Source organism: Ptychodera flava, unplaced genomic scaffold (assembly GCF_041260155.1).
Source record: "Ptychodera flava strain L36383 unplaced genomic scaffold, AS_Pfla_20210202 Scaffold_33__1_contigs__length_2856901_pilon, whole genome shotgun sequence".
Taxonomy (NCBI): domain Eukaryota; kingdom Metazoa; phylum Hemichordata; class Enteropneusta; family Ptychoderidae; genus Ptychodera; species Ptychodera flava.
In genome coordinates this window covers 955,001-981,494 of record NW_027248355.1, presented here as the reverse complement: position 1 = coordinate 981,494, position 26,494 = coordinate 955,001, and the positions used below count along the sequence as shown (strand labels likewise).

At 37.3% G+C, this 26,494-nt stretch overlaps 1 protein-coding gene across 7 annotated transcripts in view; it reads right to left on the bottom strand.

The window, feature by feature from the left end:
• The window catches only part of LOC139127594 (cyclic AMP-dependent transcription factor ATF-2-like), a 39,449-nt gene that overhangs the window by 7,915 nt on the left and 5,040 nt on the right, over positions 1-26,494 (bottom strand). For 4 of the 7 annotated variants that reach the window (XR_011551057.1, XR_011551058.1, XM_070693501.1 and 1 more), the window contains exons 1-9: positions 25,783-25,897; positions 9,738-9,814; positions 6,755-6,851; positions 4,957-5,090; positions 3,615-3,871; positions 2,746-2,929; positions 2,103-2,266; positions 1,281-1,443; positions 857-971 (exon numbers count right to left, since the gene is read on the bottom strand). Coding sequence is in view for 5 of the 7 variants with exons in the window: in XM_070693501.1 (XP_070549602.1) it covers positions 857-971; positions 1,281-1,443; positions 2,103-2,266; positions 2,746-2,929; positions 3,615-3,871; positions 4,957-5,090; positions 6,755-6,851; positions 9,738-9,814; positions 25,783-25,882 (1,291 nt within the window). In the remaining 2 variants the exon portion in view is untranslated. Of the gene's footprint in view, positions 1-856; positions 972-1,280; positions 1,444-2,102; positions 2,267-2,745; positions 2,930-3,614; positions 3,872-4,956; positions 5,091-6,754; positions 6,852-9,737; positions 9,815-22,316; positions 22,351-25,782; positions 25,898-26,494 lie in introns of those variants that run through there. The other 3 variants (XM_070693504.1, XM_070693505.1, XM_070693506.1) reach the window with 3 other exon arrangements.

Sequence of the window (26,494 nt, the reverse complement as noted above, 5' to 3'; positions counted from 1 at the left end):
TCGACCGATTGAAGTGCGATGGACAGGGCATGGTAATATATTACACAGTAATGGTTATGAATAATAATATTAACAGCTCATAGTATCGTGCTATCGTAACTTTACAACTTAAATTAATTGTGATTTGTACAAAGATCATAATCAATCACAAAATAAAATTGAGCACTTGTGGGCCAAGTTGAGACACTTTAATGAAAAGTTTCGAAAACATTTTCATTTCAAGAATTTACACCGCAATGTGAACTTTTGCAAGCATGTCTACAAATCTTTGTGTACAAATTTTGTAAAATGTACTTAAAATGCCTGCAGGCTTGTAAAAGTTCACATTGTGGTGTAAATTCTTGAGGTGAAAGTGTTTTCAAAACTTTTCATTAAAGTTTCATATTACATGTAAACAGTCAAGTAGATGTAAAACTTGTGTCCGTATCTTTCACGGGACGTGACTAGTACAGATGATTATAATCACATAAACAGTAACTGACAAGAAGCAATGATGCAAAGAACAACAGATAATGACTGTTGATTTAAAGGTATACTGTCACCTGTTCCAATTTTGCCACAGTTTACATGGAAAGAGAAAATCTAACCAATCACAGATTTTAAGCAGGTGGCCGCTTTTTAAAAACAGCGCCCTCACATGGGCATTTTGAATACCAAGGAACGCCCCTTTGACCATACATGGGCATATGTAGATTACAGGTGACTGTATACCTTTAATGCAACAAGTTGCTGCTTTTGGTTTGTCTAAACACTGTAAAGTAATTTTGCAAAGTGAAGCATGAACTACAGTACCAACTACTATCAGTGACACTGACATCTTATTTTGACTCGATTTGCATATTATTGTTGTGCTCACCTGCTAAGATCTGGTGCTGTGTTTTCTGCTGCAGCATGGTGATTGGGCAGTCCTTATGGGCAAGCAGCAATTGTTTCAAGTGAGCTACCTCATTCCTGAGTGTACTGACTTCATTCTGTGAACGAAATGCTGACAGTTATCAAATTGCTGCTAAGAGAAAATTTTCTTATCATTTGAAACCATTGTACATATCAAAAGACATGAAAACTAAGCAAACATATGTAAATTATATGTAAATAATTAATAAATAAATAATATATAAATAAATAAATAAATGAATAATTACCATTACCTAACTAAATTGCACTTTAGCAAACTTGGCAGATTGGAAAATAATAGGCTTGATAACGATTAACCAACCACAAACATACACCTCTTTGTACATATGTGTATCCATATACTGTGATAGGATACAAATACCTACCTGTAACTGATGATTCATTTTGGTCAATTCCTCGGCTTTGCCCTCCAGAGATGAAATCCACACCTTCTTTTTGTTGCGACATCTCATTGCCGCTGCTCGGTTCCTTTCCAAGAATTTCTTACGTCTCTGGTCGGGATCATCCACGGTGTTGCGCCGTCTCCTTCTATGTCAGAGAAACAGAACAGAGGTCATCAGTTCATAAGGAGTTGAGAATTTGATATGAGACTGAAAGTTCAGTGTGATAATGCATTGTATAAAGAATTTCATTTTTTACATGTATTTAATATTTCTCTTGATATGCATTAACTGTTGCATATTTTCCACTGTCTAGCAAAGACTAAATCTGTTTTTATAAGTGTCTCTGGTTGTAAAACTTGTTCACATGTAAAATGAAAATTGCAGCTTTTTTCAGGAAATCTACCTGTTATCTTGTTATCTTGTTCAATCCTGCCGATTGAGGGCGCCATTCTTGCAGCAGGACATTAACCCTTTGAGCACCAAAGTCAATTTTTCTCACCTTTATGAAATATACCACAGTCAATTTTTCTCACATTTTTGCCAAAATTTTGATAAAAAACTGTAGCCAATAAAACATGATGTCCATTTGATCTAAAATTATCAAAAAATTTCAGAAAAATGCATAGAAAATCGGTAAAATGTGGCAGTAAAATTTTAGTGGGAAAAATTACAGCACTCAACGGGTTAACAGTGTAACCTGGAGAAAGATTCCCCTCAGACTTGCTGTGCCTGTTTGATGGTTACATACTTATATATGCGTGCCTTAAAATGTGACATCTCAATGGAACAGAGATTGATAATTACTTTTGGGATTCATTTTGCTGTTGATTTTGTTGTTGTTGTTGGTCTTGTTGTTGTTGTTGATGCTGTTGCCGCTGGAGCTGTTCCTCTTCCTGTCGCCTAGTAACCACCTCCACAGCCTGTGACATCACGTTCATGTTCCCCTGAGTGAGGGCGGCTTTCAATTTCTGTAAACAGACATTACCACACAGATTTTTAAAACAAACAATCCATCTGAAAATGTACAATTTACGTACTCATTGTATCATACCTCTCAGAACAGTAACTTTTGACAATTTTTTTTTCCGTTTTTGTTACATGTTCAGACTATAAGTTTTATGCAGCATATTGATCAACTCAGACATTGTGATGTACATTTTTAAACCTTAAAATATTCACTTTCCAACTCATTGCACATACAGCCACAAAAAACTTTTGACAATTTTTTCAGTGTTCCATTTTCTGACAGACAAAGCCTGTTGAAATATCCAGAATTACACTTATCATCATAGAAATATACTGTTTTGTTTTGACGTGACCAAACTGTCGGCAGAGTAACAATGCACGTCACACCCATATAGTTTGTATTGACAAGCTAAATTCTTGTTTTTTTCTGCTGACTATTAAAAAGAGGGGACTAGGAATTGAAGCTTGCATTGTATCTTACCAGTTTGGCTTCTGATTGTGTTGATGTTTGCGCCGGTAACTGTGCCGGCACGGTGTGCTGGAATGCGGATATGGCAGTTGGCACAGGAACATGGGGATTGGCCACGGATACTGGCAGTGCCACCGGCAAAGTGGCGCCATTTTGAAGTTGTAAGACGATCGGCACGGTGGGAATGTGATTGTGTCTGAAACCAGGAATGACAAACACAATCAACTACAACTTCATTATATATTTCTAGGTTGTACCTAACAGTGTGTCATCAACATACAAGGAACAATTAACCCTTTAGCACCAAAGTCAATTTTTGTCGTCTTTATCATATACACCAGTCAGTTATTTTTCCAAATATTTGCTAGAATTTTGATAAAAATCTGTAGCCAATGAAATATGTCCATATTTGCTCAAAAATTATGAAAAAATTGCAGAAAAATTCATACAATTGGTAAAATGTTGCACTAAAACTTTGGCTGGAAAAATTACAGCGCTCACAGGGTTCAGCTTATCACTTTCATATCTTATCAATACATAGAGATTGCATGTTTCTAGCTACAGTGAGAATTTGCTTATTTTGACATTAATTTTTCTTGAATCAACAGTAAAGTAGTATATCTTTAGAAGTTTATCTTCAGAAACTTTGTGAAAATTTATACAGGTTTCTTGTATTCTGTTTTACTAAATACAGCAGTATGCAACATTGGATAGTAATCTTTATGACTACCTATGTGGTCACATCAGCTCCAAATATGATCTCTTGGAGTGCGCCCTCTAGAGGACATCATTACTAATCTTATTTACTTCAGTATTTCTCAGCCCACGGTCCACCTGGAAGGACTGTGCTCGGCAAAATGTGGGACAAGTTAAATACTGACCCTGGTTGGATGTGAGCAACCATCTGGGATGGTGCTTGTGTTGTTATGGAAGCAGCAGAGATGGGTGTCGCCACGGTTACAGGCTCCTGGACTGAGGACTGCACACCTTCATCATCTATGGTTGTTGTGGATACTGTCTCCGGAGAATGTTGCATTTCAGTGTTTGAAGATATTATGTTTGCTTGCGGTAAGGTATCTACCCCGCTGGTTATGATAACTGTTGTAGTGCCTGCCTCACTTTGTACAACCTCCATGGCCTGATGGATAACAAAGTCACATGTTTAATTTTTCGAACATCTAACTTTACCAGTGGCAAAGAGCTGGAATAAATTCTTTCACACATTTAGAAAAAAAACAGCTTTCTTTATTTTAGATGACCTACTTGCATATTTATGTATAATTTACATAAAATGTATCAGTTAGATACATATTGATACATTTTGTTCTTTGGGTATTAGCATATGAATGGATTTTGTCTGGATAGGGGGCTGTCTGCTCCTAAACTTGAAAAGGAAGTTCAGCAATTTTGTGGTCTGTATGATGAAATGCAAGAATTTCCCCTGAGAAGCCACAATGCCGGAATTTCCCATGCACTGCCGGAATTTCCCTTGTGAGGAATATTGTACTTTTTGCATTTTACCTGGATTTATTGTGTTGAATGGACATACAAGATTCTAACTGATTTTATAAAAGGAGGGGGTCATTGGAACTGCGCGTGTGCGACTTTCTTGTTAACAAACAATGTATTTCATGCATTATATATAGATGCATCACGTCAACATAGCTGCAACATTTAAATTTTACGATAGTCATTGTTAGCAAACATGTTTTAACTTCCATCAATCGCCAACATACCCTTGATACAGTGTTTATATTGGTCTTAGGGGGCCCTGGCAACCTTTGAGCAGAGTTCTGATGACCTCCTCCCTTCAACACAAATAGGGCAAGCATGAATTTGAGAACTTGGAAATCAGGTGACAATTTTCAAGACTTGGAACTGACCAGAGTACACAGCAATCGAAATGAGTTTGGATGAAATAGTGCTGATTGCAAATGACATCATTTTTTCTTTCATTAATATGCAAAAATAAATATAATTTTAAATATACTGCAAGAACGGAGAAAATAAAACCTGCTAGTGTTACCATGGATAATAAAGGTCACAATAATTCATAACTCCGACTGCAAGCTGCAACAACAGCCACGCGCGCAACAACGAAATTTGTCCAAATTTTGTCCGATGTCGTTCGCGTGCAGCTATATTTAGTAACAAACCTGAAATCGCCATCAGCGCTATCGTCTGCTGGATTGGTGTCATGGACCTTTGTTTACTGAGACTCACCTCTTTTTCAGATTGTTGTTTTTCTGCAGCTTTTTTAAACTCATGTTCAAAAGGGTTGACGTTCGGCAACTCATTGAATAGGCCCACTTCTTCACAGTTCTTCAGAAATCTTGTCGGCGTCGGCGTCTGATCAGCTGTTTCAAAAAAATTGCTCTAAGTGATACAGAATTTGGCGTAATGTGGCTTTTTTCTCACCCTTTCCATCAATTGCCCCGGTTACTAATTACAACTGTCAGGTCAAGTTTTTGTCCAAAGCTTGATCAAACTCAATACCAGACTGAACAAGACCGTACTCACACTGATTTATTTTACACATGAACATAAACCTAGGGAGTCCAGTTGTTACACACCGCTATGGAGGGCCCCCTAGCAAAAGTCTACTGTTTCATAATGAAAATAGGGCCAAGTGATCTTCATGTGTGCAACACTAAATGAACTTGCCATTCAACTTTGTCATAAAGATTCCTTCTCATTGATACATTACCTGTCAAAGGCCCATTATAATTTTTAAATAAATGGTAATTTAGAAATATAAAAATTACATTTAATGTAGTACATACCTAGAAATTAAAAGACTTCAACTTTTGCCCAAACTTTCCTCAACAAAATTTTTAACCATTCTCTTAACAAAGCAAGAATAAATATCAGGTGTTGCCATGCAAAGTTTGGTACTAGAGAAACAAATTACCGATATTTCGAATTCACAATGGCTGCAATCTTTGTGTCAATTCTGTGGGGAAAAGTTAAATTTTTGATATCCATAAAACCTAACGCAAGGAAAACTTCACTTACTCCAGAGCTTCAAAAGGAGCTTCAACAAGTTGTAGATCAGAAACGAATTGTGAAAATTTGAGAGTCTGAATATCTGTCCCCGAGGCACATGCTACCTCAATGTTCCATACAATCTTTGGCACACCTTACGAACACTTGGTCAAATCTCATTTTTCTTAGGGGGCCCTCTCATAATGAACTGAATAGGAGTCCCTAGGATTATGATGATTTGTAAAATTGTTCAGTGGAGCCCAGTATAGTCAAGATATGCTGAATCTGTGATATATTTTGAAGTACTATAACCAGAAACAAGCTATTTAGATTCAACTTTGAGAAAACTAATCTGCCATTTTTATTTTGATGTGAAATAGATAGACCCTCGTGATGATGTCTGTTCTCAAACCAGTCAAATCATTTTAATATTTTTCAGATATTGGCTGGTGAACTGCATGTATCACTTGGCGAGCAGCAACAATTTATAAGTTACAAATACTGATAGACTGTTGACCGTGAGTCTGCACAGAAACGATTCACATCGTAACAACAAAAACACCAATTATAAAGAGAACTTCTCACATCAGATACAAAGGCCTCAATTTTGTTATTGTAATCTCCTGAAAGTGTAATTTGAAGATGTACACGTAATTGATGGCACTGCTAAAGTGAAAAACACAACTGAGAGAAATTCAAACTAATTTTTACGCAAACATTCATGCACAAAGGGTACCGATGTTTTTGCTAAGGGTGCTAAACAGGTAAATGTAACCAGGGTTTCCCAGTCATTTTACCAGGGTTCCCCTTGGTATATCAATGCAATCAGATTAGGGGACAGCAGAAATGTTACCACGGTTACCAAATCATTTACCAATATTCGCCAAACTTAGCAAAAACACTGTATACAATAATAAGGACAACATGCCGCTTACCTACAGATATTACATCGGATGAGTTAGGTTGGCCACAATGACAAAATCTCTAGTTTACAGGGTGCTATTTGAAAATATTCCATGCAGAGATTCAAACTTACCTACTGGCAAAATATCTCCTAACTTAGGTGGTCCAAACTTGAGAGTCATCTCGTGTTTCTGTTTGTGCACAGTTAAGTGGTCTTCATTTGTAAATCTCTGAAATGAGTGAATAAATATGTCAATTGTGAAATACATTCAATTGTGATAAGTCTATTTAGTTCAATTCTATGCAAGGATGCAATGTTCTACAACTCTCAGATCAGAGAATGTAAGGAGCTTACAGCTGGAAAGTTATACTTTTCACATTCTATTGTCAATCACGGGCTCTTTTAAGACATTGATTTTAAGAGTACACACATTACATTTGTCTTTGAAAAGCAAACATTAAGAGATATCAAAATGTGAAATAGTTGTTCACTATCTGAGAAAGTTTCCCAAAAAAGGCTGCAAGTGGTTGATTAAAATTTCTTTCAAAAGTTACCATTTGTACTGAAATAATCTTTCCTTTATTACTCTCAACTCAAAGTGTAAAGGAAAGAAAAATTCCATCCCTGTGACAGGCCCTGAGCAGACTCTGACACAACCCTGTGGTACAGGTCTGTGTCAGCAAAGACAACACGTGGCTGTGACTGGGGCTGATGTACAGGTCTGTGTCCAGTACTGTGAGGGCATGACTACATACATGTACCATGGTGTGATCATACTATAGTCACTGTGACAGGATGAGAAATTTCTGCCTGTCTCAGCACCTATCGATAAGACTGTGCAGAGCTGTACCATAGAATGTAAGACCTGATTCCGACCAGTGTGAACAGCTCTGAAATATCATGGTAATTTTTTAGACCCTGCAACCAGTCCTATAGACTCTGTTCCAGACACAGCTCTGTACGCACATCCATGGTTCAATAATGAGTTCACTCACAGCACTGGATACAGTGAGAAATTTCACCACTGTATACACTCCTGTACCATCAGGTCTGACTCAGTTCTGTTGATACATGTACAACTCTAATAGCTGACAAAGTTTTCAGGCCCTGTAACAGAGGTTATTTCTCAGGGTCTGTCATGGGATCTGGTCAGACCTGTTGCAGCATAGACAGCAGAGGGGGGAAGACTGTTTATGGTTGCAGACTCAGTGTTTCCGCTGCCCGCTCGCCAAATCGCAAATGCGAGAAAAAAGTAGCGTTTGGCGAGAAGATTTTGGCAAAAGTTAGCCAAACTTGCGAATCGAAAATTGCACTATGACGTCATCACTTTGTCCGCGCGCACATGTCCTGCATTCAACTTGAGACGTAATACTTTATACGTATCTCTGTGCATCCCCGACCTTTAATGCGTCAGGAGATCCTATTTGTAACACATACAGTATGAATAAAATTGTAACGAAATAACTCACAAATCAATAGTACCGCATGTATATCATGACTAGTTGACTAAAATGTTGCGAAGTTTTGGGTTTGACTACGTGCAATGTGTGCCTACAGATAACTCCGTGCAGTGACAGCCATGTCATCGTCAACACTGAATTTAATTGTAGGATCGTAGTGATGGTGAAACTAAGCAAAACGGCAAACTTTCCTTTTGACTTTGGCTGCTCCACCAATATGGGGGGAACCACCCCTACACACATTTTAAGTGCAAGTAAAGCTATGAAATGGAAAGAAAAATTATGATCAATGTAGGAAAGTCGACCATGAATTTGGAAAGGAAGGTAGCGGCATGCATGGTCAAAAGCATACGCATGGCATTTTTTAGAACGTAGAGCGAGTAAGGCACTCCTGAATAGCGAAAATGTTCGTGGTGTATTGCTGCCAACAAGAGAATACCTTTACTGGCGTTAGAAACTTGTGTGAATTGGCTTCCTTAAATATAAATTCGCGACAATTTTCAGTGTATCACGGACCGTGGTGTATTGTGACATGACATCGTATACAGACTTGCAGAGAAGCGCTCTCTCGTCCGCCGAGTCGGCCTAGTTCCGCGTTCACATCGTGCAAATAAATACGCAAGTTTTGTCGCGATATTTGAGCATTTAACTTGATCGTCAGTGAAACAAAAAGATGTTTCTCCATATCAAAAGGGTATATATTTGATATTTTACGGTTCTGTTTACATAATAGATGTGAACATTTGGATTTATGATCCGTGATTTCCGCGATCCATGGCATGATTGAAGCTGGCTGTGAATACACTCTGACGTCTTTGATGATGACCCCTGACCCAAGCGCCATTGACACGCTGTGCGCTGTCCGAGCTTCGCTTGCTTAACTTCAAGCGTAAAGCAAATGTATTGGAAGTCTAAAAAATGCACATATTTCTCAAGTCTGAGAGTATTTTACTTTAGAACTGCTACGAGAATGGATATCTGATTCGTTTGAAAAAAACTAGTATGCTGAACCAGGTTTCTTGCCGTTGTCTGTAGCGATATGTACAGTGTCGCACGATAGCGATTTACTGAATATAGTTGCATACGCCTAACTTTGGACAAGTGTCGCTTGGAATTCGGACAAATTTTATGTTGTATGTGTGGCTGATGTTGGCACCTTGTAATCTGAACCATAAATTGGTGTTACTTTTAGTATCCATAGTAGCACTATCAGTACAGGGTTTATTTCCGTCATTCTTACGGAAAATGCAGACAAATATTTATTTTTGCATATTAATGAGAAAGAAAGACGTCATTTGTGATCAGTGGTATCGGCTTGGCTAATTGAATATCTGGTTTGGCGAATAATTTTTTAGGGCTTCTAGCCAAATTTGCTACAAGATTTTGGAACCCAGGGGAAACACTGAGACTAGACATGTCCTAAAATCCACCAATGGTTTTCCTACACTGTGTCGACAGCCATATGTAGATATTATCAGTGACAGTGTCAGCATATAAAATCTGCATCAGACCCAACGCTATAATCAAAAGTCTACAACAAGATTTGATGTTGTTTTTTCTCTCTCATTTTTTCTTTTCTTTGTTTTTATCAAGTTTTTATACAAATGACCTTGAAAAGAATGGAATTAAGTGAAATCATTGGCTTGTCTACATACCTGACCACAGCCTGGTGCAGTACAGGCAAAAGGCTTGTCATCGTCACCCATGGTGAGAATATCACTATTCCAAAAATCTGTTGAAGAAAGAAAACAAAAATTAACTAATGAAAATTATGCAGACACTCAAGGGCTAGGCAGACCCATCAGTCCCAAATTACTAGTATACACTGCTCTTGCTTAAGTTGATGTGCTTGTTATTGGCATGCAGAAAGGGGGCAGTTAAAATTGGTCATCAAGTTCGATATAGCGAAGTTTTCCCAAGGTTGATGGAGTTCACATCTAGCAGGTCTGATAGAAATATGAATACTTTCAGTCCATTGTGATCAAGATCATATCATGGACTAGCTACCCTGCAGGACTACCAGGCTACCCCGGAAGGCCACCAACCTACCCTACAAGACTACTAAGCTACCTGGGAAGGCTACCTAGTTACCCTGTAGCCCTACCAAGCCACCCTGTAAGACTACCTAGCTACCCTGTAGGATAACCAAGCTACCTATAGCACTAAAAAGCAACTTTGGAGGGTTACCAGGCCACCCTGTAAGACTACCTACTGTAGCTACCCTGTACCCCAATAGGATAACCTAGCTACCCTTCAGGACTACATGTACCAAGCTATCCTATAGGTGCATAGGACTACCAAACTACTCTGTAAGACTACCTAGCTACCCTTCAGGACTACCAAGCGATCCTGTAGGTACATGAAGGACTACCAAACTACTCTGTAAGACTACCTAGCTACCCTGCAGGACTACCAAGCGATCCTGTAGGTACATGAAGGACTACCAAACTACTCTGTAAGACTACCTAGCCACCCTTCAGGACTACCAAGCTATCCTGTAGGTGCATGAAGGACTACCAAACTACTCTGTAAGACTACCTAGCTACCCTTCAGGACTACCAAGCTATCCTATAGGTGCATGAAGGACTACCAAACTACTCTGTAAGACTACCTAGCTACCCTTCAGGACTACCAAGCTATCCTATAGGTGCATGAAGGACTACCAAACTACTCTGTAAGACTACCTAGCTGCCCTTTAGGACTACCAAGCTATCCTGTAGGTGCATGAAGGACTACCAAACTACTCTGTAAGACTACCTAGCTACCCTTCAGGACTACCAAGCTAGCCTGTAGGTGCAGAATGACTACCAACTACTCTGTAAGACTACCTAGCTACCCTTCAGGACTACCAAGCTATCATGTAGGTGCATGAAGGACTACCAAACTACTCTGTAGATCTACAGGGTAGCTTGGTAGTCCTGAAGGGTAGGTAGGTAGTCTTACAGAGTAGTTTGGTAGTCCTTCATGCACCTACAGGATAGCTTGGTAGTCCTGAAGGGTAGCTAGGTAGTCTTACAGAGTAGTTTGGTAGTCCTTCATGCACCTACAGGATAGCTTGGTAGTCCTGAAGGGTAGCTAGGTAGTCTTACAGAGTAGTTTGGTAGTCCTTCATGCACCTACAGGATAGCTTGGTAGTCCTGAAGGGTAGCTAGGTAGTCTTATAGAGTAGGTTGGTAGTCCTTCATGCACCTACAGGATAGCTTGGTAGTCCTGAAGGGAAGCTAGGTAGTCTTACAGAGTAGTTTGGTAGTCCTTCATGCACCTACAGGATAGCTTGGTAGTCCTGAAGGGTAGCTAGGTAGTCTTACAGAGTAGTTTGGTAGTCCTTCATGCACCTACAGGATAGCTTGGTAGTCCTGAAGGGTAGCTAGGTAGTCTTACAGAGTAGTTTGGTAGTCCTTCATGCACCTACAGGATAGCTTGGTGGTCCTGAAGGGTAGCTAGGTAGTCTTACAGAGTAGTTTGGTAGTCCTTCATGCACCTATAGGATAGCTTGGTAGTCCTGAAGGGTAGCTAGGTAGTCTTACAGAGTAGTTTGGTAGTCCTTCATGCACCTATAGGATAGCTTGGTAGTCCTGAAGGGTAGCTAGGTAGTCTTACAGAGTAGTTTGGTAGTCCTTCATGCACCTACAGGATAGCTTGGTAGTCCTGAAGGGTAGCAAGGACGGACTACCAAACTACTCTGTAAGACTACCTACTGTAGCTACCCTATGGGATAACCAAGCTACCCTTCAGGACTACCAAGCTATCCTGTGGTAGGACTACCAAGCTACCCTGCAGGAATATCAAGCTTCTCTGCAGGATCACCACATCATTCTTAACAGACGTCAAGAGGACAACCATACCACTAGATACATGTAAGGTCATTACCCTCTTATCCACAAATCACACGCACTGCAGTAGGAAACTTAGCAATTTGTAGAGCTCTAGTAACTGGTTCTATTGACATTGTGCCCATTGAGAGCAAAAGTCAATTTTTGTCGCCTTTATAAAATATAGACTCTCGAGAAAAACGGGACAGGCAACATGCGATCTATCTTGGAATAATTAAGAGGTGTTAATGGGTCGGGGACGGAATGAGCTGGGCCCGATCGACTGCACAACGTCCGGTTCATAGACACGTGCATGCGGGTATATGGTAATAATGTTTTCGGATTACAAGTTATTCCGGATTACCCGCAAGTCCATTTTTAGAAATAAAAGTGTTACAACTATTTTGAGAAGAATTCGTCAAAGTGGTTTTAAAGTACTTTTTACATATTGGTAGCGAGATTCAATGCAACTATGTTGCTGTAAAGTGACAAAGTTTTGAATAGAAATCCGAAACACATACCGCTGCAGTTCCAGACTTAATAGCAGTTGACATCACAGAGTTGTTTACATTCCACAATTGTCCGTGTATCTCCGAATTTTCCCTCGTTTTTGTAGTTTTTTAACCGTTGGAATTTTTCTGTGCGAGGCGTGCTCCATGATTCGGTAAAGTATGTACCGGTATGTTAACTACAGAAATGTTGTTGTTTGAAAACTGTGAACGGCCAAATTTACGAGGACAGCGTTCAGCTTTGTGTAAATGCATGTCTCCCTTACCGCTTCTGACTCCATCAACCGATGGATAGTCCCCATTTATTGCGAAGTTTCTCCTGACAGCGAAAGTCAGTGTTACAAATGTATTTTCTAGTACTTTGCGGATGTAAACATGTGTAGCTTATCCGAACTTTGGTGTTTCTTTAGGCTAAAACAGTACCAAAATGTTAGAGGTCGTGTATTTGAGCTCCGATGGAGTAGCCATTTTTTGTGTTCCCTGATTTTCGTCAAATGTTGCGTGACAGATGAAATAAAGGTCAGATTTTCGTTTCGCAGGACTGGGGAAGTGTAAACCTGTCTAACTTGTAAATGTTTGTTGTTATCGGAGATTTTATGGTAGGGAATGTAAACTTATATTGTCGATACCTAGCAAGAGTTTTCTGTAGCGTCTATGGCTAAATGTACGGTACACTGTCTTTATCGTCTGGTTTTTTCCTGTTGGCTTCGGCTAGAATCCAAAATGTGATCTTCATCGTAACCAGAACATTCACCATGACTGGTATCAAAAAACCCTCAAAATTCTCTGTGTCATTACTCGGAACGTGCCATGCAAGAGCAAAGTGTACATATTCAGAACGTCAGTTTGATCGTTAATGAGATTCAGTGTTAAGTACGAAGTATTGTTGTCGGGGACCGCTTGGCAAATAAACTTTAATGTATTCCAAGATAGATCGCACAAAGAAACCTCAGCAGTTGCCTGTCCCGTTTTTCTCGAGAGTCTATGATAAAATATAGCCTAGTCAATTTTTTTAAGTTTTTTGCCAAAATTTTGATGAAAATCTGTAGGCAATAAATTATAAAATGTGATGTCCATTTGGTCCAAAACTATCAAAAAATTACCGAAAAATTAAAGAAAATTGGTAAAATGTTGCACCTAAAATTTTGATGGGGAAAAATTACAGCACCCAAAGGGTTAACCCTTTCATCCCCAGTTCCCTGTTTACAGGTCCAACTTTACAATGGAAAACAATGGATTTGGGACAAACCATGGTGGTGAAAGGGTTAAATCAATGACAATATTATGTAGTTCAGATTTTTCATTTTGGTGTCACTGATCCACACTATGAACATTGTCGGAAAGATGGTAACACAGAGTAGGTGATTGGCGTCCAACAAGTTTATCTCAGTTTATCGAAATGGAGTCAAACTTGCGTTTGTTGAAAAGAAAAAAAAACATGTGAGTTATATTATGAAAGATATCTTAAGCAATTAAACCCTGATATTGAACGCCAAAAGAGATCTTTTTACATCTGTGCCAATATGCTGTTGAGACAATTTTCCTTGTCCTCAGTGAATGTTAAGTGCAAGCTACCGGTTTTTAAAGCCTATTGTTATCAATTGTACGGTGGTAATCTCTAGGTCAGCTACAATATACCCTGAAAAAGCTAAACGTTGGTAATAACAATGCAGCCCGCATACTGTTGGGATATGATGGTCGTATGTTTGTCAGTAATAGGATTGATGGTTTTGATGCTCTGCTCAGAAGGCAAATTTATGGTTTATGAAATGACTATCAACCAGTGAAAACATCATTACATGATCTTCACAAGTATTTAGAAGATATACAATGATACATGACAAGCTTTGATTTACAATATACGTAAGTGACCAATGATGTAGACATTGGCTTATGGACATGTTATGACAAATACTAGGAAAATAAATCCTATATGCTGTTTGTAGATGATAAACATTGGTTTGTATCTCTGATATGAAATGTGTATATGGCACTGGGTGTGTACATTGTATACATGTCCATGTATTTCTACAGAACAATCATAATTGTGTACTGTTTTGCAAAAGTTAAACAGAGGCGGTCGTCGAACTTTCGCTCAAAGGTTGCCAGGGACTCCAAAGTAAACACCATATCGAAAGTACGCTGGCCATTGATGAAAGTTAAAACATGTTTACTTTATACATCTTCATTTTGCTAAAGTACCACTTTGTTAAAATATAAACTATTAACCTTTAACACACAAAATATTGTGTAAAATATGCAAAATTATTGTTCACAATCAAATTGTGCTGATCACAAATGACGTCACATTTCTTTCTCATTAATATGCATAAATAAATATTTGTTGGCGTTTTCCGCATAAATGAAGAAAATAAAACCTGCCAGTGTTACTTACAATGGCTACAAAAAGTCACACTTATTCGTATGAATTTATGGCTCAGACTACAAGCTGCCACAACAGCCGCGCATGCAACATTGAAATTTGTCCAAATTTTAGGCAGCGTTGTCTGGTGACACCTTAAATAGCGACCAACGCTATTCTAGTCCTGATTAAATTTAGTTGTCTGTGTCAAGAATGACTTCAGACGTCACCCACGTAAGGGTTTTGTTGATAATTTGAACACTACATCATTTTACTAATATGTGATATGGGAAGGACAGCAAAATCTGTACTTTATCAACTCAGATCAATAATTTGTTTTAGTATGGACGACTTTGATGAAGACTGAAGCCAGTCTGTTTACGATGAAAGAGAAAAACCAAGAATGTGCCTCAGGGACGGATAGTAGTACTTTTAAATTTTTACAATTTTTTTCTGATCTTCCACTTGTGGGGGTTCATTTTTAAAGCTTATGGAGTACATTTAGGTTTCACTGGCTCTGTTTTGTGAAAATTGACAGTTTCATTTTCGCTAACAGAGTTAACATAGGTTTAGCAGCCATTTTGAATTTCAAGTGTTTGTAAATAGTGGGTACCATAATTTGTTATTCTATGACTAGATTTGCATGGCAACCACTGATTTGTACTCTTGATTTCAAAAGTTTAAATTCTCTTGTGGAAAAGTTTGAGCAAAAGTTCGAGTCCTTCAATTTGGAGGTGCAGACTCCTTTAACTTACCATCATGAGATGTTTTCAGGTTTATTTAACAATGATAACAGACCTTCAGGTCAAACCAATCAAGAGAAAACCAAATTACAAAACCATCATGAAAGACTTTGCATCACATTTGTTGAACGTCCAATGCTATCTTCTTTGTGGTGGGAATTTGACTAATTTTTTACGATAAGCAAATATCATTATCAATAAAATATGTGACATTTCTCCAGAATAATATTATACTGTTCAGTGCTTGATTTTAATTTAAAATAGTATTTTGCCCTCTTGTAATATTTGTGGTGTGTTTGAGTTGTGGGCCATAGTACACTGGTAAAGTGAACATGATCAAGTAAATGAAATAGAATGGTTAAAATCTTAAAAAGATGTGGTGTTACTGGTATTAAAATTGACAAATATTGGAGTCAATTTGGCCCCAAAATTAAATAAACTATGATGGATGATGGTGAATTAGTTTTAACTTTGTGTTGATAATCCTTTCATATCCTGCTCGGGGGCACCTCAAACCTTCCTCCCATCCCCCAAATTGTTGTAGTTTAATTAAGGCAGAATTTGACTCTCAAACTTTTAAAATTGGTTTTTTCGGGGTTCATTTTAAAGGTATACTGTCACCTGTTCCAATTTTGCCACAGTTACCATGGAAAGAGAAAATCTAACCAATCACAGATTTTAAGCGGGTGGCCGCTTTTTAAAAACAGCGCCCTCACATGGGTGTTTTGAATACCAAGGAACGCCCCTTTGACCATATATGGGCATATTTAGATTACAGGTGACTGTATACCTTTAAAGCTCCTGGAGTAAATAAAGTATTCACAGACTTATTTTCATGAAAATCAAAAATACTATTTTTTCTGATGAATTTAAAACAGAGATGGAAGCCATTTTTTTAATTCAAATGTCAGAAAATATTTGGTAAATTGTTTCTCTGTTGCCAAATTTTGTACTGTGACTCATGATGTTTTATTCTTAAGTCAAAAGGGAGTGGTTTAAAGTTTCTTTATGGAACACTTGGGCAAAAGTCTTTCCCAATTTTAGGGCATGTACAACCCTATGCAAATAAGGGGTTAGAGGGGAAATACACTAGAATAAAATACAGTTCCATTTTTATGCTAAATTTTAACCCTTTTGAGCGCCAAAGTCAATTTTTGTCGCCCTTATAAAATATACTTCAGTCAATTTTTGTCAGATTTTTGCCAAAATTGTGATAAAAAACTGTGGCCAACGAAATGTTGTGTTCATTTGGTCTAAAACTATCAGAAAAATTACAGAAATGTTCATAAAAATTGATAAAATTTTGCACTTAAACTTTGGTGGGAAAAACACAGCACTCAAAGGGTTAACCATTCACTAATACCGGTATGTCTGTTATATTTACTGTGACTACGTTTATACTCAATTTTGAATGCAAATAAAAACCTGCCTTTCACAACTTTGTAGTTTAGCCATGTGTCGATGTCAATAATAAAATATTCTGTCAAGAATGGATTTTCTTTCACAAGAAAATAAGGAGACTACAATTGTCCCTAAATATTAAACTCAAACACTTTAAAAGCTACAAATATCTGTACTTTTCCATTTCTTTAATAACAGCATATTTTCTCATTGACTCTCTACACATTGTGAATCATATCAGCAATCTTTCATAAACACTCCTTGAGACACATTTATTTGCCGAGGTTGATAAATAGCCTTGACTCCAAATTATTCTCAAAGTCAAAATGATGAACAGGGTTCTAATAAAGGGGATTTTGAGGGGCGAGCTAACCTACTTGTTTTCAGGCAATCTTCTCATATGTTAACCCTTTGAGTGCTTTAATTTTTCCCACCAAAATTTCAGTGCATAATTTTACCAATTTTTATGAATTTTTCTGTAATCTCTTTTATAATTTTGAATCAAGTGGACATCACATTTCATCAGCTACAGTTTTTTACCAAAATTTTGGCAAAAATCTGAAAAAATTGGACTTGCGATTATTTTATACAGATGACAAAAATTGACTTTGGGGCTCAAAGAGTCAATAACCATACAAAAATATATACTTTCTAACAAAACAATATGCAAATTAAGTATTGTTATGTAAATTAAGCTGTAGAGAGCACTGATGAAGGTTAATTCATTGGAGACTAATGTTTGAAATGTTGGAAAATCTTGCTATAAATAAATTAAGATCAAGAGTCGGTTGTTCTTCATCAAAAATACAGTATGAAAACATCACAGGTTTACTTCTCTGGTTGAGAAAACAAACTGAACTGTCCACCTACCGAGAAATGATTTAGGATTATGCATGGCGGCAGATCTTGAGAAAGATACCACACTCTCCAAGTTGATAGGAAAGTGATAGACAGTCAGTGGTATTGTTTTCCAGCGTTGGTTTCACTAGCTGACTGACTCATCAAAGGCATATGGGATGATCTACTTTGGTGAAACTCATCACGGTCGGTATGATTCATGTCACAAGAATACAACCATACATACCACAGCAATAACAACAGCCACCATTGAAAAGTTCATATTGTATTTCAGATACACTACATGGATACATATGAACAGTATTTTTGACTAATGCTAGCTAAACAACACCCGTCAGACTTCTCTCAACCAAACAACAAGGCTTGAACATACTATACAGCTTTTTAACTACTGAAAATAAAGACACACTATTCCAACAGCTAGGTTTCTTGTTTTTTCTTAACCCTTTGAGTGCTGTAATTTTTCCTACTAATATTTTAGTGTAACATTTTACCAAGTGTTATGAATTTTTCTGTAATTTTTTGATAATTTTAGGCCAAATGGACACAACCTTTCAATGGCTACAATTTTGGACCAAAATTTGGGGAAAAATCTGAAAAAATTGTATACCCGGTAGGTCTAACAAAAGTACTGGTTATCTTATATTCTATAAAGGCAACAAAAGTTTTTTTAATTCTAAGGCAACAATAATTCCTTTTTTTAATTCATGAAAAAATACTGAAACAGTGTCTGTATGAGTTTTAATACAGAGAGAGATACAAATTGTTCAGTGACCCATAATGCAATGCATTGTGTACAGTCAAATTAGCAATATAAGTTCAGACATTTCATAAATTGTACCATCATCAAATACTAATTGTAGTGTTTCTGAATGACTCATAGTTTTGAGCAATGCTGTCAGACACAGCGATGCAGCATTTTGCTGTTTTTCCTTTGTAACCATGGTGATTATGTTTCCGATTTGGATTTTATACATTATCAGAGAACGTCTTTTAAGTGCACTCTGAACAAAAGTGGATGTATTGTATTTCAACGTATTATTGCTTTGTAAATACTACGTAACTGTACAATAGATATGGGCATGTAACAGAATCTCATTAAGGTAGAATGCGCCTCGGGGACAGATATTCAGACTCTCAAACTTTTACAATTCTTTTCTGATCTACCACTTGTGGGGGTTCATTTCAAAGCCCTTGGTGTAAGAAAACTTTTCACTGCTTAGTTTTTCGAAAATCGAAAATTCTATTTTCCCCATAGAGTTAACACAGGGGTGGCAGCCATTTTGAATTTCAGATATCAGTAAATCTTCGGTAATTTGTTTCTCCAGTACCCAAATTTGCACGGTGACCCATGATTTTTATTTGTGATTTTGAAAAAGGATAGTTTGAAGATTCCTTCAGGAAATTTTGAGCAAAAGTTTAAGTCTTTCACTTTCGTGGCACATACTACCTTAGATATGGAAATGAATTGATGTCTTTCGGGCAAATTTTTCCAAAATGTAAAATGAATGACAATGGAGTCATCTGGCAATAATATCTTTTGGGGACATTTTGTCCAATAGCAAATTTCACCCAATATGCAAATTAGCAGCTACTTCAGTAGCAAATGACAAGTGAATGGAGTCAGAGACAGATTGTAATTGTGAAGACACAGTGTGATTATTGACATAATATTTGATTTTGTCCTCAAAATATTTGCCTGATTGAAATAGTTTGTCAGTCTACGTCTATCTACCGGTACAGTTCATGCCAAAACACAGTATTTGTGCAGTCATTAGCGTATCACTAAATTTCTTTTAGTTGTGAACTTTTCTCATTTTACTTGCATATTTTACATTTTTAAAATAGTAGTGTAATTTTATAGAGCGTCTTTTGATCACTTTTTATCACAGTGGATATAGACGCTTATAAATAAATTATTATTATTATTATTATTATTATTAAATGTGTCACTGACTGCCATTACTGTTTACTGTTTTTACAGAAAATTTTTGCTCAAAAAACCCCCATAATTTTGCAAGGAAAAGGTTTAACCTGTTCACCACGATGGTTTGGCCCAAACTCATTGTTATCAATGGTGATAGTGGACCTGTCCACAGGTAATCAAGGGGAGTACAGCTTACGTTTCAAACTCTTCACCCCAATTTGTGGTGAATTTGCAATAATTGGGTCACACACCCACATCCAATGGCTTACAGGTATGAAGATTTGTGATAACACTTGTGTCATCAATAAAGGATTGATTGAGAACTTTATCACCTTGTTTCAAGTTCAGCTGTTGTCAGACCGATGACCAGACAGCTGATAAAAGATACATCTCCAGTGTTCTCTCTGCATGTTCACTGAAGTGGGAAATTTCTGCCCCATTCATCAAAATTAGGGGGCAAATTGACATTTGAAGGGGCAGTATTATTTAATGCTTACTACGGTAATGACATTAAACAACATATCCTATCAAAACATGAACATAAAATGACACTAGTATCCATGGAGACTGAAGCACAACTATGTCCTTTAGTGTGTTTTCGTTTCAGTGCGTCCACTCCACGTTATGCACGTCACCAAAACTGAATGACAGGCGATATTTTGTCTTTTCCGGGGGAATATTCTGAATAGAAAAAACAGCAAATTCTTAGTTCACTACACTATGCGCTTGAGTCACCATCATATGGGCGTATTTGCGTGCTGTGTTTTGTGCGCGATTTTCGCGCAGTCAGTAACTTTTAAAAGGCAGAAAATGGCTTGAAATGCGCAATTTGCGCAATCGCACAGTCGAGAGAAAACCCTGCATATCTACAAATGTATCGGTACAAGTAACAGAGATTCTATCAAATGACATACCAGCAATGAGATATAAAGTTCTAGCTAAAGTACTCTATCCATACGGTGGTTGGGACACACCTACCGATACATTACTTCTGCTTGGCCCCATCACTGTCTGCTGAGGTCAAATTTTGCTCAAAAGCACAAAAAAGTTTAGACATCATGTGGTAACCAAAGTGTTTATAAAGTCAAAATTTCTCATTTGCCATTCAGATCATTGTGTATTAACCTGTGCTACAAGAAAATACAAGAGTGAACTATCTACGGTTTCACAAACCTACATATACGTGTACCCACGGTCCCTCCCGGACCGTGGTGTACCCTACAAAGAAATACGACAGGAACAGTCACCCTGAAAATACACGGATATATGAAACTTTCACAGTATTTCAAATAATCACAACTGTCTAACCAAGCAAGCAGATCTGTGAATGAACCACTATACACAATGGATGGTTCAGACATAACATCCAGTGATGTACATCATGTAAAGAAAAAGTTGACTATAAAATAATTGAAGTGTCTATCAGTCAAAATGCTTGGAAGCACACATCAACGACATAAAACCCACTTTGGGCAAAAATGACACAGCTTGGGTCGTCTCCATGGAAACCATGAATCACACCACAAACACCACCTGTACTTTACCCATCATTACACTGATACCGGTAGATTGGTCTAAATGCATACTAATTACCGGGTTGTACCATATGAATCAGGGGTGCTATCACAACCACTCCACACTCATATGGCTCATACCATTTTTGTTAAGGGGTGGCCGTTACCAAAATTTGGTAAACAATTGCACGTCTATGATGTTACTGACCGCGCTGAATGAAAAGACATAACCATGAGTTACACATGAAAAGAATTACTCCCTATGTTAGAAATACATGTAGTAAAACAATCTTTTGATGAGAAAAAATAAATGACGTTCTACATTCTATATCTTGATCTTCTAACCTCCATTGTCCTAAATATAGGTCAAACCATTGCAAGCACTGGGGATGTACATTTTTGTATAGAACCAAAGTTGAATGGTAAAGGTATCAATACAACATAAAAACATGCATGACACAAGATGTTGGTTGTCCTGTGAAAAAGACTCCTTGCTATTTGATAATGGTGGAATTTCAAAATGCAAGTTTGTAAGGCTGACTCTGATTGGCTTGTCATATTTTGTTCAGCATCAAATACAGCCGTGTCGGTACTGTTCAGAATGCTTAGTACCTTTACTGGTGGAATTCTAAACTGCAGCTGTAATTTTAATTAGATAACAGTTTTATATACCATAATCCTGACAAAAGTTTCTCAAAACCAACTTTCCTTGAACAAGTAGTCACATCATCGAAAAAAATGACATAAACAGTATATCAGAACTGATACCAAATGATAAACAATCTTCACATAAAAAATTAAATTTCAGATCAACATCAGCAGAATATTTTTGAACAAAACACCACAAGAGGAATAGTCCATAAGATTACAAAAACATTTTCAAACAAAAGAATCCCTAACCAGACCTTGAAACAAATAAATAAATGCAGCTGTATAAAATTATCAGTTATACACAACCTGTTTCAAAACATCACCTTCATAATGACTGAAATGTTTTGCCAGACTGACAAATTTATCGGAAGGGCGAAAATTTCTGATACCCATCAATCTGCCTTGTTACAAATGGAAAAGTTACACCAAAAATGTAAAAATTGAAAGTTAGACTCACGAAAATTCCTTGAAAGCATAAACGATTATGTTATCGTAACATCCAGGATGCTTTGAGTAAACTGAAATACAATTTAAGCACTCAGGTAAAACTGTTTTCTGCTTGCTATGATGATTTCAGGGGATTCCCCTTTCTTGCTATTTTTAGTTCATGATGTCATAGGGAGTTCCCAGCTTGAAGGCTTGAATTGCCATAAATGGCGCTTATTTGATATTTTCCTCACATGAAGGATATTTGCATTTTATCTTTGACTTTTTCCTTGATTTCATAAACATTTTATGATTTTTATCAACTTTTTTCAAATGTTACTCTTCTACCACACTCATAATCTTTGACAATATTTTGTCAACAAAACAGAACTATAGCAATGCCATAACAGTAAACAGACAATACTGATTTGACACATTTCTAGAAGTGTATGTTCTGTCTTGTTGTCTGCATAAAGGGGGTCATTTGTCTCATACTGTCAAACTGAAAAAATAACTTGTAAAGCATAACACGCCCAATACAACAGTCTACTAGACTTGACAATTGTAAATTTTAAAAAAAAATGTGTCTACAAATGTGACAAAAACATAAATATACTTGAACAAAATTTTTGCCGACTTGTCTCGAAGTAAGACACACACACAAAAAACATTGATTTTTACTGACTTGATCATATAGTGGCCCTGTATGCCATAGTGGCGTGTCTCAGGGTGATGTTTTGTACATACGGTAGACCTTGAGCTTTATCCTAATTGTGAATGTCTTGACATGAAAAGTGTTTACATCATATTGATATGGGCTTGTTTCAGTTCTATACCGATGGACAATGTTACACACAATGTTAGGTGTTGCAATATTAACACCCAGAAGGCTGAAAGAATTAAACTAAGTTTCAAAAATGCCAGATAGCACTATCTGTACAATTTATACAGAAACAGAGGTGTTCATATTGAGACTTACGAGTATACAGCATGCATATACAATTTTGTCATTTCAGTTCATTAAAATAAAATGCCGGGACAATTTATTCTGGATTAAAGTGTAAGCATGAATGAAATTCTAAAACATTACACTCTCTCTAGAATGATTATGAAATATATGAATCTCATTATTAATTTCATGGTCTATTATAATGGAAAGTAGCTGTAATTTTTGGTACTATTTTCATCTCTTTTGTTCTACAAAACGATGAAATTTAATAACTTTCTTATTGTTCTCCCTTATGTACATTTACTTAAATTTACTGGTATATTAAGATACTGGTCTGGCCAAAAACAACACATTGTAAACAATATGTGTTGTTGTTGTCGTCAAATTAATTCTAGTCTGGACAAGAATTCAATTCTCAACAAATGACAATGTACATTTCGTACATACAGGTTAACATGTACGGTACGTAGACAGGTTGAAAATTGCACATTTTGATATCACTTTGGCAACAGAACAGTAAGCAGTAATCTGCAGACAAAAGATAACCACTACATACAGCGTATAAACTGTTGCTTTTATCATGAAAACAATTTCATCGTACTTCATTTAAATGGCCAGTACCTTTAACTTTTGGCGATTTTTGTCACTATTTTTATGTCATTGATAATGCCTGCTGCAGTTTCTTGTTCCACTCCACAAAGCATGTTGAAATACACAGTATTCAGCTTGTCAACTCAGCCTGTACGTGTGTTAGCTGTATTGTTATTGTTGACTAGAGAATTCAAATGTCCACAATAACAGTGCATTTTGCAGGCATAGATACTGTACTGGCATGCTAAATACCCGGTAGTACCGGTAGTTGTGATAATGTGCTTTGGGCAGTAGAGTTAGAAATTAGAAGTGAAAGGTGAAGCATGGCGCTTATGTTCTAGTGCATATTTTGCGATATTTCATGAGCTTATGTATCATTATACATCTACATTAACCCTTTGAGCACCACTGTCAATTTTCGTCACCTTCACAAATTGTAACCAAGACAACTTTTTTCAGAGTTTTTCCAGAGTTTCGATCAAAAACTGCAGCCAATAAAAAGTGATATCCGTTCAGAGCAAAACTGTCAACAAAATTACAAAGAACTTCCTAAAAATTGGTAAAATTTTGAACGAAAATTTTGGCGGGAAAAATTACAGCTCTCAAAGGGTTAATGACTTGGGTTTCAAATGGGTCATGTACTGACTGTTTTCATGCAATATCAGCGGTTTCTTCCAATTTATAACACAATTGCGGAAAAGCTATCCTGGATGTGTTTCTGATAACCTGTGCAACTATGCTACAGAATGCAAGACACATTCTCACAGTCATCTGATGGGTCTCTTGAAACCGTCTGAATACACAGAGACCTCGTCAAATACACGGCACTTGGGGTGCCTGGAAACAGTAAATGTCTCAGCGCACACGTTCTGTACGGCTTTTTAGGCAGAAAATCTTTAGTTAAGAATGACAGATGTAAAATAATATGACAGATTATCATTGACCGTTAAATTGTGGTAAAACTCTTGTAGTTTTTCTACGGAATAATTGACCTTTTAGTACAAAAGTACAGTAGCAATGCTGAATTGACCTGTGACTTCATTATGTTAATCAGCAGAAGGTATGAGGGTTACGACAAGATGCGACGGATTCACTATTGAATATGAACACATCTAGGCCTTGAAGACTGTCCTACTTCACCCAGTCAATGACTCACTGAAACCTGAATGATTCCACGGCCAGCAATAAAGATTATGAATGGGACTGCACGATGCTTAACCTGATGCTAATGCTGGCCGGGACCCCTATTCTGGGGACGGCTTCTGATTGGTCAAACCACAGACAGTCACACCCTCTGGTCTGCCTTGTAGTACGACAGTGAACTAGATCTTGCACATACTACCTGTCAGTGTCACAGTTCTTGGAAACACAAAGCTGATTAAATGGATGCTGTCATGCATACATGCATTGTAAAACACCCCGGGGTGTGTCTTCGTGAACAAGCTTTATCGACAGACACTCATCCATCCTCACAGCATTTTTCCAGTTCTGGAATATTCTATTGCAGTGTTATGAATGGCTGTTAGTTTATCTGGCTGCTCTATTCACTTCTGTGTATCTGCTGAAAACATGCCTGGTCAGTCCGTTCCGTGAGTAAACCTAGGCACTACACCAAATAATGTCCCTGATCATTCACAACTAAACCAACCTCCCTTTTCACCTCAAAATAACCCCCCTCCTCATTTTGCCTCCAACTCACACCCATATACCTTCAACCCAAACACACCCAAATTGCGCCCTCGTGTTCTCTTTCCCATCTCAGCATCTGCAACATATCAATTGTAGTACGCGTTACCATTTTGTCATTTTCTCCAACTTTTCATCACATACGCCAAACCATCAAACTCTAAAAAAAGCCACTCCTTCAAAATGCTCCCCGCCGACTCATGCTGCCAACTCACCCCTCCAAATGCAAAAAACCACCCCAATCAAGATCACCCTCCACGCACACACTCACCTCCCCATCCATCGGACATTGTCACAGGCAAGTCACAGACATCAAGGCAAGATCTACGGAGTACAATCCAGACTGAGACAGCCAATAGCACAATGGGCATCTCTTCCTTTGCATAAATAATAGTCAATGAATTCCAGATAAATGCATCGTCCTGAATCAGCAAGTGGCTTTTAATGTTACCTACAGCAGGTCAGTTCTCAGACCTAATTACAATATCAACATTTTAAAATAATTTTGAACAAGTATAATATTACGATACAAAGACCATAATTTGCATACATACATGATACTGAAATTTTTATCTAAAGTTTGTTTATTTGTGTTTTTTTACTTCATATGCTAATTATTTTTTTCAACATGGTTGTTGTGAAAGGAACTAACAAAGTGATGGCTGCCTGGCTTTTGAACACTGAAACAAGAAGTTTAAAGGTTGGGTTTTACATTATAAAGTCTGTAAATCATATAATTTCAGATTTTACTCTTTGATGTTCGGTAAAATACCCTGTACTTGGCTTGTAAACATCATTGTAAAGACATTTTCTGTCGATAGGCCATCTTTATCTGTGCTTGCTAAAACATTCAACTCTTTTTTATGACTTGTAAATTCTTCCATAAGATACAAAATATTGTGGCATCTGAGTAAAACACAAAACTTCACTTGCTTCATTCTCAGAATATACAGTGATACAGTCGGAAATTATTCGCAAACCAA